The sequence below is a fragment of the Carcharhinus amblyrhynchos genome, chromosome 25, assembly GCF_965287045.1.
Source record: "Carcharhinus amblyrhynchos chromosome 25, sCarAmb.v2.hapA, whole genome shotgun sequence".
Classification (NCBI taxonomy): Eukaryota; Metazoa; Chordata; class Chondrichthyes; order Carcharhiniformes; family Carcharhinidae; genus Carcharhinus; species Carcharhinus amblyrhynchos.
In genome coordinates this window covers 24699144-24719874 of record NC_137348.1, presented here as the reverse complement: position 1 = coordinate 24719874, position 20731 = coordinate 24699144, and the positions used below count along the sequence as shown (strand labels likewise).

The window sequence follows — 20731 nt, the reverse complement described above, 5'->3', positions numbered from 1 at the left end:
TCCCCTCTGTCTCTCTCTGTTTATTCCCCTCTGTCTCTCTTTCTGTTTATTCCCCTCTGTCTCTCTCTGTTTATTCCCCTCTCCCTCTGTTTATTCCCCTCTCCCTCTCTCTCTGTTTATTCCCCTCTCCCTCTGTTTATTCCTCTCTCCCTCTGTTTATTTCCCTCTCCCTCTGTTTATTCCCCTCCCTCTCTCTCTGTTTATTCCCCTCTCTCTGTTTATTCCCCTCTCCCTCTCTCTGTTTATTCCCATCTCCCTCTCTCTCTGTTTACTCCCCTCTCCCTCTCTTTGTTTATTCCCATCTCCCTCTCTCTGTTTACTCCCCTCTCCCTCTCTTTGTTTATTCCCATCTCCCTCTCTCTCTGTTTATTCCCATCTCCCTCTCTCTCTGTTTATTCCCCTCTCTCTGTTTATTCCCCTCTCTTTGTTTACTCCCCTCTCCCTCTCTTTGTTTATTCCCCTCTCCCTCTCTTTGTTTATTCCCCTCTCCCTCTCTTTGTTTATTCCCCTCTCCCTCTCTTTGTTTATTCCCATCTCCCTCTCTCTGTTTATTCCCATCTCCCTCTCTCTGTTTATTCCCATCTCCCTCTCTCTGTTTATTCCCATCTCCCTCTCTCTTTCCCACACTCTCTCTATTCCCCTCTCTCTCTGTTTATTCCTCTCTCTTTCCCACTCTGTTTATTCCTCTTTCCCACACTCTCTCTATTCCCCCCTCTGTTTATTCCTCTCTCTCTGTTTATTCCCCCCTCTCTCTTTATTCCCATCCCTCTCTGTTTATTCCCCTCTGTCTCTATTCCCCACACTCTGTTTATTCCCCTCTCCCTCTCTCCGTTTATTCCCCTCTCCCTGTTTATTCCCCTCTCCCTCTCTCTTTCCCACACTCTCTCTATTCTCTCCCTCTCTCTGTTTATTCCTCTCTCTCTCTATTCCCCTCGGTCTCTCTGTTTATTCCCCTCTGTTTATTCCCTCTCTCTTTCCCACACTCTGTTTATTGCCCTCTCTCCCTTTCACACTCTCTCTGTTTATTCCCCTCCCTCTCTCTTTCCCTTTCCCCCTCCCCCCCCCCCCCTTCTCAGTTTATTCCTCTCTCTATTCCCTCACTCCCTCTCTCTGCCAGCTCACCCTCTGGTGACAGGGTGCCTGTGCGCACGCGCGGCGCCGTCGGTTGGCCCGCTCCCATGATGCGGCGCGGCGGTTAACATGGCGGCGGTTGGATCGTGGAGGCGAGTGGAAGCGGGACGGGGACCGGGCTGATCGGGACTCGCTCTGAATCCGGATCCAGTCTGAGGACCCGACCCCAATCCCAGACCCGGTGTGAGGGAAAGGGGCGACATCGGGTTTCGGACAAACCCGACGGCCGGGACCTGACAGCGAGTGAAATCTGAATTTAAAAAAAGCAACGGCTACAGCGATGGACTCGGTTATTGGGGAAGACCCGACTTTACCTTTAGATTTGGACGGCAGGTAGGTGCTGTGAGCCCGGGGAGTGTGCGGGATGAGGTTGATCTCTCTGTGTGTTTGTCTATGGTTGTGTGGAGTTGGTGTTTGGGACGGGGGCTGGAGGGAAGGGCAGGCGGGCTGCTCTCCAGTTTGAATTTTGGACGTTATTTAGTTGGTCTGAAGGATTGTCCGTCATTCAGTCCTGCTGCTGGGCTCACGTCCACTGATTGCCTGCTCGGCGGCGGGAAGGTGATCCTGCCAACAATACCCTGTCTGTATTCAGGACGCCTCTGTAAAGGGAAAAGCCCACAGGCTGCTCCCAACTGACAGACTGTACTCCGGCCATCCTCTACTGCTGGATCCGAGCAGCACTGGAGACCTGTGAACGGCAATGCTCTATCACTCCTATTGTATTCCTTGTGTCAATCTGATAATCTGCACATCCGATTGTTTGTTTGCCCGTTTTGTAATGAGGAACTGATCTTCAGATTGCTCTTTGTTAACTGGAAGTAATTGCCCTGGCATTCCTTTGTTGATCTTTAAGGAAAATGCAAACGGTACTTATCCGATTTGTGTGCCTTTTAACAAATGTGATTACCTTCTGATAACATTTTTTGAAGAAGAATCATACGGGTCAGAAACGTTACTGTTTCTCGCTCTCTTTCACTCCACAGATGCTGCCAGACCTGCTGAGTTTTTCCTGCATTTTTCAGATTTTGGTTCAGATTTTACTTTTGTTCTTTTTGTTTGGTTCAGATTTTGATTTTGTTATTTGATCACAAAACAGATAACATGGGTATTTTGTTTATTGGAAGTTTTTGTCTATTGGAAAGATTGATACATTTTCTTATAACAAATTTGTTTATTTTGGTATGTATTATCTGTAAATTATATTAAATTATAGACCACCGTTTTTGAGTGTCAGTGTTTTGTAGCTTGATAACAATTGAAGAAAGTTAAACTAGATTAGTATTATTGCAAAACATGCAACATAACAGGAGGGAAGACATCAATGTAACTAGATAGTTACTTGCCTTTTGTGGTGAAAGATAATACTTGGTCACCTTGACAATGCACTGTGCTACTAACAATTAGTGAGCCAGTCCATAGAAATTATAGAGATGGGTTGAAGCAGGGTTTTAACTTGTACATGACATATATTCATGAGATGTGGCTGATATTCACAGTCATATTTATTTGGGACAGCACAGTGGTTAACACTGCTGCTTCACAATGCCAGGGACCCAGGTTCCATTCTGGCCTTGGGTGATTGTGTGTGGAGTTTGCATGTTCTCCTGTGTCTGTACGGATTTCTTCTGGCTGCTCTGGTTTCCTCTGACAGTCCAAAAATTTCAGTTAGGTGGATTAGCCATGCAGATAGATAGAGGTGTAGACCTGAATGGAAGGTTCTTTGAGAGAATCGGTGCAGATTTGGTGTGCATTGTATTGGATCTGCATTGTGTGGATTCTTTGATTATACTTATCATCCCTAGTTGCCCTGACATTGTGGTCAGTCAGCTTTTTGAACCTTTGGTGCTTCACAATAGTGTTAGGGAATTTCAGGATGTTGACACAGCAATGATGAAAGAAGATTGGTGTGTGCCCGAATCAGGGTAATGAAAGAGAACTTGGAGCTGCTGATGTTCCCATGGTGTTGCTGCTCTTTTCGTTCTCAGCTGCCAGAGCAGTGGAAGCAGAAAAATGTTTTTGCGCACGTAACCAATATTGTTATTGTATGGTGGCATTATGGTAATGTTAATGGGAAAGCAAACCAAAGCCTAGACTAATCCTCTGATGACATGAGTTGGGGGAAATGATAATCCTCATGAAGTAAATGGATTGTTGTAAAATCTCACCTGGTCCACAAGTGTCCTTTAGGGAAGGAAATCTACTGGCCTTACCTGGTCTGGCCTAATGTGCTTCCAGGCACAAAACAACATGACTCTTTGTTACCCTATCACCTAGCTAACCACTCACTTTTATTAAGCTGCTGCTGAAAATTGAATAAAAATAAAACCAGTGGATAATCTGGCATTGACTGAGCCGATGTGGAGATACCGATGTTGGACTGGGTAAACACAGTAGGAAGTCTCACAATACCAGGTTAAAGTCCAACAGGTTTATTTGATAGCAAAAGCCACCAGCTTTCGGAGCGCTGCTCCTTCGTCAGGTAAGTGGGAGTTCTGTTCACAAACAGGGCATATAAAGATACAAACTCTACTTACAACATTTTGTAAATTGTAAATTTTGTAAATCAATTTTGTAAATTGAGTTTGTGTCTTTATATGCCCTGTTTGTGAATAGAACTCCCACTTACCTGACGAAGGAGCAGTGCTCCGAAAGCTAGTGGCTTTTGCTACCAAATATACCTGTTGGCTTTTGCTACCAAATATACCTGTTGGACTTCTTATTTGACCGAGCTACCAGACACAACAAAAGCAGACTCTGTGCAAAGTCTTTCTCACTAACATCTAGGGATTTATACCAAAATTGGGAAATAAATCCCACTGACAAATTAAGTGACAACTTCATGCAATCATACTCACTGAAGGAGGAGTTGTAGACAGTGAGGATGGATGTTATAGTTTGCAGAGGGACATAGATAAGCTGCAGAGCTGGGCTGAGAGGTGGCAAATGGAGTTTAATGCGGAAAAGTTGAGGTGATTCACTTTGGAAAGAGTAATAGGATTACAGAATATAGGGCTGATGGAAGGACTCTTGGTAGTGTCGACGAGCAGAGAGATCTTGGTGTACATGTGCATAGATCTCTGAAAGTTGGCACCCAGGTTGATACAGTTGTTAAGAAGGCGTACGGTGTGTTAGCTTTCATTGGTAGAGGGATTGCATTTCGGAGCTGTGAGATCATGTTGCAACTGTACAAAACTCTGGTGCGGCCGCACTTGGAATATAGCATACAGTTCTGGTCGCCGCATTATAAGAAAGATGTGGAAGCACTGGAAAGGGTGCAGAGGAGGTTTACCAGGATGTTGCCTGGTATGGTGGGAAGGTCTTATGAGGAAAGGCTGAGGGACTGAGGTTGTTTTTGTTAATGAGAAGAAGGTTAAGAGGTGACCTAATTGAGGCATACAAGATGATCAGAGGATTAGATAGGGTGGAGCCTTTTTCCTTAGATGGTGATGGCTAACATGAGGGGACATAGCTTTAAATTGAGGGGTGATAATTTTAGGATGGATGTCAGAAGTATGCTCTTTACTCAGAGGGTAGTAAGGCATGGAATGCCCTGCCTGCAGCACTTGTGGACTCGCCAACTTTAAGGGTTTTCAAATGGTCAGTGGATAGGCATATGGATAACTTTGGAATAGTTTAGGTTAGAGGGTCATTAGATTTGTTCTGCTGGTTGGCGCAACATCGGGGGCCCAAGGGCCTGTACTGTGCTGTAATGTTCTATGTTCTATGAAACATTGCTTCACAGCCAATGTCTTGGATATGTTCATCATCATCTTCCTTGGGTATGTCTTGACCTGGCATGCCAGATCCACTGGAGGTGATGTAGTATACAGTTGGGATGAAGTGGCTATGGGAATCCTGAAAATTCACACTGGACCCTGTGAAGTCTCATGGATTAGATCAAACCTCCTGCTGATTACCACCCTCTCTCGGCTGATGAATCTATACTCCTCCAAGTTGAACATACTTGGAAGAAACGCTTAAGGTTGCAATTGTATAGGAAGAACTCAATGCGAGAAACTTCAGTCTCCATCATCAAAAGTGGCTTTGTAGCACCATTACCTGGGCAGCACAGTGGCATAATTGTTAACACAGCTGCCTCACAGCGCTAGGGACCCAGGTTCGATTCCCAGCTTGGGTCACTGTCTGTGCAAACTCCACATGCACCTTCTTCCTGTCTGCGTTGGTTTCCTCCGGACGCTCCAGTTTCCTCCTACAGTCCGAAAGACATGCTGGTTAGGTCCATTGGCCATGCTAAATTTACCCTCAGTGTACCCGAACAGGTGTCAGAGTGTGGCAACGGGGGGATTTTCACAGTAACTTCATTGCAGTATTAATGTAAGCCTATTTGTGACACTAATAAATGAAGTACTAGCTGTGCTGGTTGCATCCTGAAGGACCTATCTGTAGCAGATGTTGAGTGAACCAACAAGAGTGGTAAAACCTACTTGACGTCTTCTTCAGCAATCTACTTGTTGCAGCATGACAACATTAGTGGGATTGACCACTGCACAAGCTTTATGAAGATGAAGTCCTTTGCAGTGAGAACACCCTTCATCATGTTGCCTCACATTACTACTGCTAAATAGGATAAATTCAAATTAGGGCAGCCATGAGTTGCCATGGACTATCAGCAGCAGGCATTCAACCTCAATGTAGAGCGTGCTCGAAGCAGCAGGCATTCCTAAAAATGAGACAGAAACCTGGTGAAGCTACAACACACGACTGCATACATAACGGCAGAAGCAACCCACTTTGGACTAAACGATCCTGCAGCTAATGCATCAGATTAAAGTTCTGCAGTCCTGTCACATCAGTCATGAATAGTGATTGAAAATTAAACAGCTAACCAGAGGAGGAGGGTCCACAAAGATCTCCATCCTCTGTGATGGGGGAGCCCAGCACATTAGTGAGGAAGCATTTGAAACCATCTTCAACCAATGCTGCCAAGTGGATGATCCATTTCTGCCTCCTCCTGAGATCAACAGTTTTCAGCCAATTCAATTCACTCCACGTGATATCAAGAAACAATTGAAAACACTGAATACGTTAAAGTCTGTGGGCCCTGATAACATCCTTGCTATTCTAATGTGTTTCAGAACTAGCTGCATCCCAACTGCACTGGAACAACACTGGCAGACTATAATATTGGCATTTACCTGACATTTTGGAAAATTGCAATGATATGTTGTGTCACAAAAAAACAGGACAAATCCAGTTCAACCAGGGACCACCTCATCAGTCTACTCTCTATTAGAAAAGTAATAGAAAGTAAGGATTAAGAATAAGAGAGCACAGATTTAAGGTGATTGACAAAAAAAGCAATAAAGACATGAGGCAAAACTTTTTCACACCCTGAGTAGTTTGGTTCTGGAATGAGTGTGGTGGAGGCAGGTTCAGTTGAGGCATTCAAGAAGGAATTGGATTATTATATGAAAAGGAAGAATGTGCAGGGCTACAGGAGAAGGCCAGGGAGTGGTGCTTGGTAAATTACTCCTTCAGAGGGCCTGTGCACACACAGTGGGCAAAATAGCTTCCTCCTGAGCTGTAGTCATTCTGTAATTTTAAACATTGTCAACAATGCTATCAAATGGCAGTTACTCTGCAATGACCTGCTGACTGCTCAGTTTGAGCTCCCCAAGCTTTAATGCTTGTAGCAGTCTTGGTCCAAACATAAAAACTGAATTCCAGAAATGAGATGGAAATGACTTCCCCTGCAGTCAAGGCATTTAACAAGATTAAGCAAGATTGGAGTCTTCGGAAATCGGGGGGAAAACTCTACACTGATCGCAGTAACACCAAATGCAAAGGAGGATGGTAGTTGTTATTGGAGGTCAATCACCTTAGCTCCAGGATATCAGTACAGGAGTATGTCAGGGGAATATCCTAGGCCCAACATATTTTCATCATATTTACTATGTTCAGCACCATTTGCCACTCCTTGACTTTAACTGGACGTGTCATAAATGTTGTGGCTGCAAGGAAATGTTAGAATTCTATGTCGAGTAACTCGCTTTCGAAGTTCCAAAGCTTGGTCACCTTGCACAAGTCAAGAGTGTGATAACAAACTTTGCACTTGCCTGGGTGAGTCTCCAACAACACTCAGGAAGCTCAAGGCAGAGTGTTTGAAGCCATTTTCAGCCAGAATTTCTGCCTCCTCCTGAGGTGACCAGTCTTGAGCCAATTCAGTTTGCTCCATGTGATATCGCAAAACAGTCAGCTTGAATACCACCATCTACCACTTAAACATTTACTCTCTTCACCACCGTTGGGCAGCAAGGTATACCATTTACAAGATGCACTGCGGCAACTTACCAAGACTCCTTTAACAACATCTTACACAGCCATAACCTCAACTAGAGAGACAAGGGCAACAGATGCATGAGAACCAAGCCACACGCTATCCTAACTTGGAACAATGACATTGTTCCTTCATCGTTGCTGGATCAAAATCCTGGGACACTCTTCCTAACAGCAGTATAGGTATACGTACATCCACGTGGACTGCAGTGGTTCAAGAAGGTGTCTCACCACATTCTCAAGTAATTTGAGATGGACAAAAATTATTGGCTGTAAGTGACACTTGCAACTCAAGAAATAATTTTTTAAAAAAGTCAAAGAAATTGCTTTGGATGTTGGGAATCTTGTGAAGCTTTCTTTTGCCTTGAGAGATGTGAGGGACACTAATAGTGCAGGATTGTACTTTATTGCTGCAGTATGAAATTTGAGACCTTTTGCTACACTAGGCTGCTATACGTGTACATGTCATCAGACTTTTGCCCACAATTTTGGCTGACATTCAGAATGAAAAAGCAAATTCTGTTAGCAGACTGAAAGAAATTAAAACCTTCATGCGTGGTTGATTGTAGTAAAGGGACAAATTGTTTCTTTTAAAATCTAAATTACTTGCATTTTATGAAATGAACTGTCAAGGTTTGATATGTTATCGTTGTTGTAGAAGAGAAACACAGCATCCCATTTGTGCAGAGATGCACCGTAAAAATGAAATAAGTTATCAATTTTAATTGAGAAATATTGGCCAAGATCCACTGCTGTTCCTTAAATCGTGTCATGGAATCCTTAACATACATCTGAAAAGACAGACCAGACCTGAGTACAACTTCTCAATTCACATTTCTTTTACTCTTATCCTTTCATGGGATGTGGGCATCACTGGCATAGTCAGCATTTGTTGTCCATTCACAATTGCCCTTGAACTGAGTGGCTTGCTAGGCCATTTCAGAGGGCAGTTAAGAACCACACCACGTTGCTGTAGGTATGAAGTCACAAGTAGGTCAGAATAGGGAAGAATGGCAGATTTCTTTTCTTAAAGGGTGTTAGTGAACCAGATATTTTTATGACTATTGACAACGTTTTCATGGTCACTGTAACTGAGACTAGCTTTCAATTCCAGCTTCTTAATTGAATTTAAATTTCATCAGCTGCCGTGGTGGGATTTGAACCCAAAGAACGTTAGCCTATGCCTCTGGAATACTAGTCCAGGGACTAGTATTTGAAATATCAGACAAAAGGAACATAATGCAGGCTCAGTCAGGAGGTGATGGCTTCAGGACTCACTCCAAACACTGTGCCAAGGCAGACATCTATATGTAATAACTCAAGAAGCTCAATGGGTTTATTTACAAAATGCAAAGTAAAACCACTACTGTAGTGTATACATACTAGTCCCTGCCTGGGACAAGTAGCACAAGGATATTTTGGCCTTGGAGGGACTGCAGAGGAGGTTCACTAGGCTGATACCAGAGATGAAGGGGTTGGACTATGAAGAGAGACTAAATAGACTGGGTCTGTACTCGTTGGAGTTTAGAAGGATGAGGGGGGATCTTATAGAGACGTATAAGATAATGAAGGGGATGGATAGGGTCGAGGTAAAGAGATTCTTCCGCTCAGAAAGGACAGCAGGACTAGAGGGCACAGCCTCAAGATGGGGGGGGCGCAGTTTAGAACGGAGTTGAGGAGGAACTTCTTCACTCAAAGGATGGTGAATCTCTGGAATTCTCTGCCCGTTGAAGTGGTGGAGGCTACCTCGCTAAATATATTTAAGACACAGGTAGATAGGTTTTTGGTAGGCAAGGGAATTAAGGTTATGGGGAGAAAGCGGGAACTGAGCCACTTCAGATCAGCCATGATCTTATTGAATGGCGGGGCAAGCTCGAGGGGCTAGATGGCCTCTTCCTGCTCCTATTTCTTATGTTCTTAAGTAGTTCTGCAGGTCCAGTTCTGGGTCTGCCTTATCAAAGGCTTACGTCCCTGTTACCAGGGGAACTCGCTCAACGGATTTAATTTAAAAGTATTCATGTGGGATTCCCATGACATCCTCCTGTCTCCTGGGAAAGCTGATACGTGACACATTGTCCATTTATGTTCAGACTAAAATGACAGTTGAAATTCTATGTAAAGTGAGTTAAGACATAGCCCAGAGCTAAACCTAAATACTTGGCACAATAAAGGTAAAATACTTAACAAAAATCTAGACGTCTACTTCGAACATTTTTGTTATTTAGGTAAAATTGTCCTTTGTAGACTTCTTAATTTAATATCATGTGAGAGTATGAATCCTTGTTCTCACTTAATCCAGGTTTTGCATAACAATTTATGCTCCCTCAATATTTAATCTGATTTATTATTAAGAACAACATGTTTGTTTTGAATGGACTACAATTTCCTTTCATTAAACAGTGGAATGTCCAAGATATGCAGGTTAGGTGCCAAAATAAATGCTTGGAGTTATAGGAATAGAGTGAGGAGGTTGGCCTAAGGAAGGTGTTCTTTCGGAAAGTCAATGCAGAGTCGATGGGCTGAGTAGGCTTATGTTTGAGCATCCTACCCTGTCAGAGTTCACTTTTCTCCCCGGTTACTTTACGGTTGAAGTGGACTATTTTATCTAGAGTTGAACTTCCAGCCCACTTTCTCCTCCATTACAAAAGACTACTGTCCTACCTCTATTGCCTACCATTAGCTCTACCTCAGCTGATAAGCTGTTGAAGCTTGCATCCATGCTTTTCATCTTCAGATTTCTCTGTTTAAAAGCTCTCTTGCTTGCCTTCTGTAAACATTTTGACTCTTCCCACCCACTAAATTTTGCTCACCTACCGTTATGTAGCTTTGCCCCTCCCTATGTTTGTAACCATTGCTAACTGCAAGCTAACAAGCTTGCCTTGTTATTAGATTTTTTTTCTATGTTGAATGCACTATGTAACTACAGGTAGTTGTTCTGGAATGTCATAAATGCTGTACTCCAGGGTTACCCAAACTTTTTCAGTCTTGGAATCCCTTTGACCTTGCAAGAGTACTGAAGGAACCCAGGAGAAATATTCTTATTGAGGTGAAGAAATCATAAAAAAATTGTTTTTATACACTGTATAGAAGTCTTTTCTATTTCTTACGCATATACATTTACCATCATTAAAATTCTCATTAGAAAATGTACTTGCATCTTTAATTTTTAATAGGAGGCTGATTTTTTTTTGGTTCAAATGGGAAGAGTGCTGCTAGAATATTGGATTATTGTCTTCACGCATACATTCTCACCTCTCTGTCTGTCTTTCTCTCTCCCTTTCTCTCTCTTTCTGTCTCTCACAGATACACACACATCCTCTGTTTCTCACACACTCTCAGTTCTCTTTCATACACATATGTGCACCTCCCTCACACTCTTATTTCTGCCACGGGTGCACACATTTGCACCTCTCTCATGCACTTATGTCTCTTAAACACACATTTGTCCCTCCCTCCAAGGCCCCCACTGCTCTATTCCAGGCCTGGGCCCCACTACTTCGCTGTCTGTGCTCACTCTGATCTGCACTCTGAGTCCCATGCTGTTCCCAGCTTGTCCAATCGGAGGTTGAATTCAGGAGAATCTGATCAAAAAGAAAAGAGAGGCATACATTAGGTCCAGGCAACTGAAAACAGATGGAGTGCTGGAGGAATACAGAGGAAGTAGGAAAGAACTCTAACGGGGAGTTAGAAGGGCACAAAGAGGTCAAGAAATGTTCTTGGCAGACAGGATTAAGGAGAATCCTAAGGCATTTTATTCATACGCTAGGAACAAAAGAGTTGTCAGGGAAAATAATCAGACCTCTCGGGGACAAAGGAGGTGAATTATGCTTAGAATCCAAGGGAATAGGGGAGATCCTAAATGAATACTTTGCATCAGTATTCACAAAGGAGAGGGATGTGTTAACTGGGAGTGTCTCGGAGGGAGGTTTTGACCCGTTAGAGAAAATCTCCATTACAAGGGAGGAAGTGTTAGGTTTTTTAGGGAACATTAAAACTGACAAATCCCCAGGGCCTGATGGCATCTATCCTAGACTCAGGGAGACAAGAGATGAAGTTGCTGGGCCTCTGACCGAAATCTTTGTCTCTTCATTGGACACAGGTGAGGTCCCAGAGGATTGGAGAATAGCGAATGTGGTAGCGTTATTTAAGAAGGGTAGCAGGGATAACCGGGTAATTATAGGCCTGTGAGCTTGATGTCTGTGGTAGGGAAGTTGTTGGAGAGCATTCTTAGAGATAGGATGTATGCACATTTAGAATGGAACAATCTCATTAGTGGAAAAAGGTTAAGGCTCATGGGATACAAGGAGAGGTGGCTAGATGGGTAGAGAACTGGCTTGGCCACAGGAGACAGAGGGTAGCAGTTGAAGGGTCTTTTTCTGGCTGGAGGTCTGTGACCAGTGGTGTTCCGCAGGGTTCTGTACTGGGACCTCTGCTATTTGTGATATATATAAATGATTTGGAAGAAGGTGTAACTGGTGTGATCAGTAAGTTTGCGGATGACACAAAGATGGCTGGACTTGCTGATAGCGATGAACATTGTCGGACAATACAGCAGGATATAGATAGGCTGGAAAATTGGGCGGAGAAATGGCAGATGGAATTTAATCCAGATAAATGCAAGGTGATGCATTTTGGTAGAACTAATGTAGGGTGAAATGGCAGAACCATCAAGAGTATAGAAACACAGAGGGACCTAGGTGTGCAAATCCACAAATCCTTGAAGGTGGCAGCACAGGTGGAGAAGGTGGTGAAGAAAGCATATGGCATGCTTGCCTTTATAGGACGGGGTATAGAGTATAAAAACTGGAGCCTGATGTTGCAGCTGTATAGAACGTTGATTCTCTGCCTACTGAAGTGGTGGAGGCTACCTCGCTGAATATATTTAAGTCATGGGTAGATAGGTTTCTGATAGACAAGGGAATTCAGGGTTATGGGGAGAAAGCGGGAAAGTGGAACTGATACACTTCAGATCAGCCATGATCTTGTTGAATGGTGGAGCAGGCTCGAAGGGCTAGATGGCCTACTCCTGCTCCTATTTCTTATGTTCTTATTAGGCCACATTTGAAGTACTGCGTCCAGTTCTGGTCGCCACACTACCAGAAGGACGTGGAGGCTTTGGAGAGAGTGCAGAGGAGGTTTACCAGGATGTTGCCTGGTATGGAGGATCTTAGCTATGAGGAACAATTGGGTAGACTGGGGTTGTTCTCCCTGGAAAGACGAAGAATGAGGGGAGACCTAATAGAGGTGTACAAAATTATGAAGGGTATAGATAGGGTGAACAGTGGGAAGCTTTTTCCCAGGTCGGTTGTGACGATCACGAGGGGTCATGGGCTCAATGTGAGAAGGGCGAGGTTTAACTCAGATATCAGAGGGACGTTTTTTACACAGAGTGTGGTGGGGGTCTGAAATGCGCTGCCAAGTAGGGTGGTGGAGGCAGACAGGCTGGGATCGTTTAAGTCTCATCTGGATAGTCACATGAGCAGACTGGGAATGGAGGGATACGAATGAATGGTCTAGTTGGACCAGTGAGCGGCACAGGCTTGGAGGGCCGAAGGGCCTGTTTCCTGTGCTGTACTGTTCTTTGTTCTTTGTTCCCCATTTTACGGGGAGGGATGTTCCCAGTGCTCGGGGCCTGATTATTCGAATATATTAACATATAATAATATTCTTGCCATTCAGTGTTGGGAAATGTGCCCTGTCATTGACAGGGGAGAAGAGGAGAGGAAAATTGCATCATGAGTTTACACCGACACAAAATGCGATTTTGCTGTTGTTATTTTCTACCCCCATTGCCGAATTCATCCAATGCGATCAGGATAGTAAAGCCTCGCCTTGGTCTGTTTACGCAGCTTTGTTGTGAAACAGTTTTGGAAATCAAACGGTGGGACTTTTGAGTGTGTTTTACTATGTTGTTCACACTTTCTTATGTGGGGAAAATGATTGCAACTGTTCTAGATGCTACATGTTTTGATTTGATTTATTATTAACACATGTATTGGGATATAGTGAAAAGTATTGTTTCTTGCCTGCCACATAGACAAAGCATACCGTTCATAGAGTACATTGGAGAAAAGGAAGGAGAGGGTGCAGAATGTATTGTTACAGTCATAGTTAGGGTGTTGAAAAAGATCTGCTTAATATATGATGGGCCCATTCAAAAATGTGATGGCAGTGGACAAGAAGTTGTTCTTGAACCGGTTGGTAAGTGATCTCAGAGTTTTGAGACTTTTTCCTGATGAAAGAAGGTGGAAAAGAGTATGTTTGGGGTGTGTGGATCCTTTATTATGCTGGCTGCTTTTCCGAGGCAGCAGAAAGTGTAGATGGAGCCAGTGGATGGAAGACTGGTTTGATGATGGACTGGGCTACGTTCACAACCCTTTTTGTAGTTTATTGCAATCTTGATCAGAGCAGGAGCCATACTAAGCTGTGATACAACCAGAAAGAATGTTTTCTATGGTGCATCTGTATAGGAATGAACCAATAGCCAGTTACCACTGTACAGCCAAAATTACAAGTGATAGGAGCAGGAGGAGACCATAAGATCCGTTAAGTCTGCTCCGTCATTCATTACGATTGTAATGATGCACTTTCAGAGACTTCATTAGTGAATAACAAGAGATGTATTCACAAGTCATGTAGAACAGCAGCATGTTTACAGCTAATTCTAGAATATCTCTGCCTAGTCTTGGTCAGAGCAGGAGCCACACCATGTGATATATCTGGAAAGGATGCTTTCTATGGTGCATCTGTAGAAATTGGTGAGAGTCACATGATATATACCCAAGCTTTGTTTCTCATTCTTTTTTGTCTGCACGGGTATACAGTTACATTTTGCTATTGCTTGTTATAGTTGCTTTAGACAATAATTTATATTTCATGAAATATTTGCTTATGTCTTCCAGCTCCAATGTCTCTAAATTGCCAGATGTCACAGCTGCTGCTGACAACAGTCCTGTCAAAGAAAATGTCCTTGGTAGGTGCATAGTTTCAATTTAATTTCACCATCAAAGATAGTTACCTGTGGTCTGTTCTGGAGGTTAATTCTCCTCCCTCTGTATTGCTTAATGTAGTTCACATAGGTTACATGTGGATCTGTAATTGTTTTATTCAGTCTGTACCCTACTCCTGGCTGGCATCATGTTTCCATGCTAACCAGTTGGTAAACTACTTTGGTGCAGTAGACTTGACATTATATTTCTTAGTTTGTAGTGATGAGCAAGAGATTATTGTCATCACACCAGTTCACCAGATTCTCTATCTCTTTTCTGTACTCCATCTCGTCATTATTTGGGATCTGACCCACTATGCTGGTGTCATCAACAACCTTGAAAATCAAGCTGGAGGGGAATTTGGCCACACGGTCATAGGTTTATAAGGAGTAGAGTAAGGGGCTGAGAACACAGCCTTGTGGAGCACTGGGGTTGAGGATGATCGCGGAGGAGGTGTTGTTGCCTGTCCTTACTGATTGCAGTCTGTTGGTTAGGAAATTCAGGATCTCATCACAGAGGGACGAGCCAAGCCCCAGGCCACAGAGTTTGGAGATGGAATTTGGATCTGATAGTTTAAAAACTTAAAGTTGGTCTAGACCAGTCAGCTTTAACTAAAATACAAGTGAACACGCTAGGTTGTGTTTGCATATTTTCCTCCTACATAATGAAAGGATGTGACCAAGCATTTTTGTCTTGTCGCAGTTTCAGTCCTGAAGTTCTGTGATTCTGGGTCCAGCTCCAAACCTTTGCTCTTTCATGATGACTGCCTTATTTGCACATTTCCACTTAACTCTTTTGTCTCAATTTTCAGTGCTGCCGAATGTCACTGGTGGGAAATTGTCTCCAATTCGTGCTCGTACTATGAAAGAGTTTGAAACGGTAGGTTGTATGTTATTTTAACCTCCAAAAAACATTAATTCTAATCACCAGTAACCCTTTTCAAACTACAGTAGAACTGCATCAATTCCAGGAGTGTTCCTTCCTAATTAAAATCCTGAGACACCTAATTTTCTTCTTTACATTGATTACCTATAAATCAGCAGTATTTATTGATATGCATAGAAGGCCACTGCAGTTCAACTAATATATTTTATTCATGAGATATTGTTATAACTTTCAGATATGTTTTTTGTTAATACTGTCGATTATTCTCGTGCTCATTTACGACTGAATTTGAACTATTCGTCCAAAAGGCAAAATTTTGCCTCATTGACACTCACCTTCTTTGCTTCAACAACATTTACTATCTTCCCAGAAATCCTAGGAAAAATTTCTGCACTTGAATGTATGAATTGCACAATGGCCTGATGGGTTATTACAGTCAAAAGTGTGCTGTTCTACTATTCAGGATCTCAAATCATGTTTGTACACTTTTTTTCTCTCTATTTCCTTTCATTCTCCAGCATAGGGACTTTTCTTCATACTTACTGGATTGAATTAAACCCTGTTTTAAAATGGCTAATAAAAAACCTTTGTTGGGTATATTCAGGATTTAAAATAGAAACAAAACATCCTGATGTTGAGACAGCATGGTGGCACAGTAGTTAGCACTGCTGCCTCAGTGCCAGGGATAATGTAGAGATGCCAGCGTTGGACAGTCAGTGCCAGGGTCCCAGGTTCAATTCCAGCGTTTGGTGATTGCCTGTGGAGTTTGCATGTTCTCCCCATTTCTTTGTGGGTTTCCACCGGGTGCTCCGGTTTCCCCTCTTTAACCCTAACCCTTAATGTCATGAGGATTAGGAGAGTAAATATGTGGGGCTACGGGGATGGGACCTGGGAGGGATTATTGTTGGTTCAGACTTGATGAGCCAAATGGCGTCCTTCTGCATTGTGGTTTCTATGATGCTGTTGTGGCACTGTTCGAAATGTTGTAAATAAATTTGAGTAATGAAGTACTTGTGATGTCTTTTATGGTTGCTGTTGCATAGCAAATTCTTGGCAATTGAGGGTCTGGACATTTTCTGATAAGTTACAGAAATTAAATGAAGAAGTAATGCTCATAGAAGACCTGGACTCGTAAGCTGCTCAGAATTGCACTATTAAGCCCTAACTGAAGACCCTAACTTCTGTTCTTTTCTCAAATTGCCCATTTTTCAAAAAAAAGTTTGGTTTATTTAGAGATGGATGAAAAACTTAAGAATCTTCAGCATTTGATTGTCCAGTTTTCTTGGGGAGTAAGCTTATTATCCCAGTCAGAAATCTCAGCGCTAAGGCCTGATTAAGTAAGCCCGTTGTTTACAAGCAAGCTCGATTCTGACATAATTGGGCCAGAGAAAAAAAACACTGATCAGGAGGTGGACTTTCAAAAAGCTAACTAGATTGGGGACTTGTATGTTTGCTTTTAAAATTAATTATAGCTGAGCTGTTCCATCTGGTCACTTTTTGCTGGGTTATTGAGGAAGATTCTTTTGTCTTTTACTGAACTATTACTGAGTGCATTTTAAAAAGCTGTTTTGAGTTTTAAGATTCTCTTGGATCGTGTATATAGTTCTGTACTAGGTGTTATGCCTTTCAGTACCTATGCACCTTACTCTTCACAATGAATAGGTGAAATTGCTTGGCTCAGTCCAGAAAAAGCATTTTTTTGGCAGCTTTGACATTGAAGGTTGGAGACTTTTTTTTTGGGCCATGTAGCTAAAGGTAAAGAAAGCATTAAACTGGGAGAATGACTTAGTATTAATGAACAGTGATGCCACATGTTTGCTTAACAGTGTGGTAGCTTAAAGCCATTCTTTATTGATGTTAAAATTCTTATGAATTTTTAAGAAAAGAAAGCTTTTAGCTTATTAAATGGCTTTTTAATAGATGCAGATAACATCAAGAGTGTTTGATTTCTAAAAGGTGCCCACTGATTATATATAGGGGAAACCTAGATCTTATGATCACCAAAGATACTGGGACCAAGCCAACCATACTGGTCATATATTTTTGCCAGAAAAAGCCAAAACTAATCCCACTGCTCGCTATTCTTCTATAGTCCTGTATCTTTCTGTTCTTTAAATAATAATTCAATTTTCCTTACAATTCAGTGTGTTGGCATTTTATAACTTTTACATATGAAATAGGAGAAAAGTAGGTCATTTGGCCCCTTGAGCCTAGCCCACCATTTAGTTAGCTCGTGGGTGATCTGTTTGTTTCGAATTCCATATTCCCATCATCCAAGAAGAAATAATTTTGATGCAGTTTTTGTCTAAAGACTGTTGGTTGAGAATTTCTTCCTCTCCTGTCGAATGGAACTTAATTGTACCAAAACCGGGGTACGTTTTAAACTTATTCAATTACATTAACTTGATGCTTCTAGATCTTCATTAATAGTTCCTTTGTTGCCTGGCCTTAATTATACTTTCATAGTATAATTCTCCAGTTTCTTTTGCCTCTATGCATGCAGACGACCAGAACGCTGGTGTAAGGGATGTATAACCACAGAAGGAAAAGCTTTTCTTATGCATAATGATTCACACTTGACTCTTTTCCACCACAGTTACCCAACTAAGTATACATTTCAGAGCTTGCATTGTTATTGCTGCAATTCCAATTGTCCCTTGTAAAACATAGTCAGACTGATGAGATCAGATGGATATGTAGTACAATACTGTACTGTCTCCATGTTTTGAATACTGGTTAGTTGTATTTGTCTCTGAATTTGTTTTTAGCTACTTCTGTCAACTTGTATTTGATTAAAATCCAGTGTATGGAACTTTGGGGCAGGATTTAACATGAGGATTTCTGACTTAAACCCACATTTAGTTATGTGAAACTTCAGGTTGGGAGAGATTGAAATTGACTTACTTTCTCAAAGTAAAATCTTTGGTTCTTGAAATTAACAGGCAAAGCAAAGTTGGGGGGGATGAGGTGGCATAGTGATGTTGTCAGTGGACCAGAGACCCAGGGTAATGCACTTGGTTTGGGTTTGAATCCCACCACAGCAGATTGTGAAATTTGAATTAAATAAAAATCTTGGAATTAAAGTCTAATGATGGTCATGAAACCATTGTTAGTTGTTGTAAAAGCCATCTGGTTCACTAATGCCCTTAGGGAAGGAAACCTGCCATCCTTATCCGTCTGGCCTACATGTGAGTCTAATATGGCCATTCAGTTCAAGGGTAATTGGGGATAGACAATAAATGCTAGCCCAGCAAGCAACACCCATATCCCACGAATGAATTAAAACGTTATGAGCACGATCATCATCTTCAGTTGAACTTGGCTGTTCACAGTCATCCCTGACAGGGCTTCTAGCACCATATCATCTCTATCACATCGACTGTCGACCTCCACCTCAACACAACTGCTGCTGTAACTCTCATCAAGGCCTTCCTATCATTAGACCAAACTATTCTGATGCTTTCCTGTCCAGCTTCCTATTCTACACCCTCTGTGTCCTGTCCCACATCAAGTCCTGCACGTGAAATGCTCTGTCTTTGTTAACCTACCTTGACTCCCAGCCTGTAATGCATCACATTTAAAATTGTCATTGTTGTTTTTCAAATGGACCCCACCCTTGTTATCTGGAATCACTTTTAGCCCCCGCCTCTGTGAACTCTCTATTCCTGTAACTCTGGCCTCATATATACTTTTTCCTTGGCTTCCTATCTCTGTCTCATTTTTAAGGCCCCGTCCTTAAAACCTACATCTGACAATTTCTCCTATCCCCACTCCTTTGGCTTACTGCCCATTCATTTATTTTTGTTGGTGATTAAGTTCCCGAAGGGGTATTACTCAGATTTGAAGGCACGATGATGTTCAGGTAGCACTTACATTTCTATAGCCTCTTTTAAAATGGAAAAACTTCCCAAGACACTTTGAAAGTGCCTGGATGTATGTTCCTTTTAAGTCTCAATTATGGATGTTTACATAAGAGGGGGAATTGGGTAGCTTTTGAGGAACAGAGCAGAGGAGAGAAGATTTTTTTCAGAAATATGACCCTTGCCTGAAATGGAATAAAGTTGTTAGTTTTATTTGGAGAAGAGATTCATTAAAATATAAAGTCAATTTCGTGGCTCATAACTCAATCTGATTGATAGAATCACAAAACAAGGTTGAATATCCCAGCTGTGTTCATTAGGGTACCAGTCAGAGTAAATCTTTTTAGCAAAGGAGCTTCTGAAATCCAACTGCTTTAATGTTGCAATATCCATTTACTCCTTGTTTCCTTTCAATTACATGGTAAGCTGGAAATTCTATCCACGTATCTCAAATGCTCTCAAAATAGATATCAAACTTGGATGAGGTCCCCAGTACTTAAAATGTCACCATTTAAAATAGGCAGCCACTTTTATAGCAGCCAGAAAGAGAAAACCATTTTTGTTGTTATCAATGTCAAGTTGTGTTGTAAATGCTTCATTTATTTTGTCCGGAACCGTTGTGCATATTCGTGTTTAGACTTCTGTTCTTGCTTTAGTGGACTGAAAAATGTGAAATACTTAAATAAAGCCTGCATGCCTTGCACGTGGGCTGAAGTAGAGCCATTGATGACCAGGGTAGAGCTGGATGTACCCATTTATGTGATGAAGAGTATGGAATTAGAAGCTCTCCTCTGGCTCTGTCATGACTGTAACCAGTTGAATTAATCTGAGCTACTGGCTGTGGAAAGGGTATGGAGTTTATAGCAGTGGCTAAAATGAAGACTTTAGTTTCTTCATTGTTTAGCTGGAGGAAGTTTTGACTCCTCCAAGATTATCTTGAGGAACAGTGAAAATATTGACAAGTGTAGTGAAATGAGCGTACATGTGGACATATTGTTACCCGGGGGGAAGCACTTATCAGAGAATCCCTACAGTGCCTTTAGGCCCATGATACCTGCACCAACAACAACCCCACACAGGCCCTATCCCTGTAGCCCCACATATTTACCCTGCTAATCTCCGAGACACCATGGGGCAATTTAGCATATCCAATCCACCTAACCCGCACATCCTTGGGATGTGGGAGGAAACTGGAACACCTGCTATTTCAGCCTTGAACATGTTTAACCCAACCTCTCTACCTCTCTGTGGTAAAGAATCCCACAAATTCAGTACCCTCTGAGAGAAGAAATTCCTCTTCATCTCTGCCTTACTCTGAGATTGTCTTGTCTCTTTGTGGACGTCAGATGGCAAGGCAAAGTACCAGACACCGAAATTCTCTCTAGAGCAAATCTACCATCAGTCCACACACTGCTGATGAGAGCACAGATCCGGTGGGCAGGGCATGTCATCCATTTGCCGGACGAGCGCATACCCAAGCAGCTCCTTTTTGGGGAACTCTCTGCAGGTAGACACTCGCATGGAGGGCAGAAAAAAAGTGACAGTGACACACTCAAGGCCTCCCTGAAG

At 42.3% G+C, this 20731-nt stretch overlaps 1 protein-coding gene across 5 annotated transcripts in view; it reads left to right on the top strand.

The window, feature by feature from the left end:
- The first annotated feature begins 1165 nt into the window (after positions 1-1165).
- Positions 1166-20731, top strand: part of cdk5rap2 (CDK5 regulatory subunit associated protein 2) — a 117934-nt gene continuing 98368 nt past the window's right edge. For all 5 annotated transcript variants that reach the window (XM_080212174.1, XM_080212177.1, XM_080212173.1 and 2 more), the window contains exons 1-3: positions 1166-1464; positions 14331-14401; positions 15229-15296. In XM_080212174.1, coding sequence (XP_080068300.1) covers positions 1412-1464; positions 14331-14401; positions 15229-15296 — 192 coding nt within the window. In that variant the 5' untranslated portion in view covers positions 1166-1411. The remainder of the gene's footprint in view (positions 1465-14330; positions 14402-15228; positions 15297-20731) is intronic.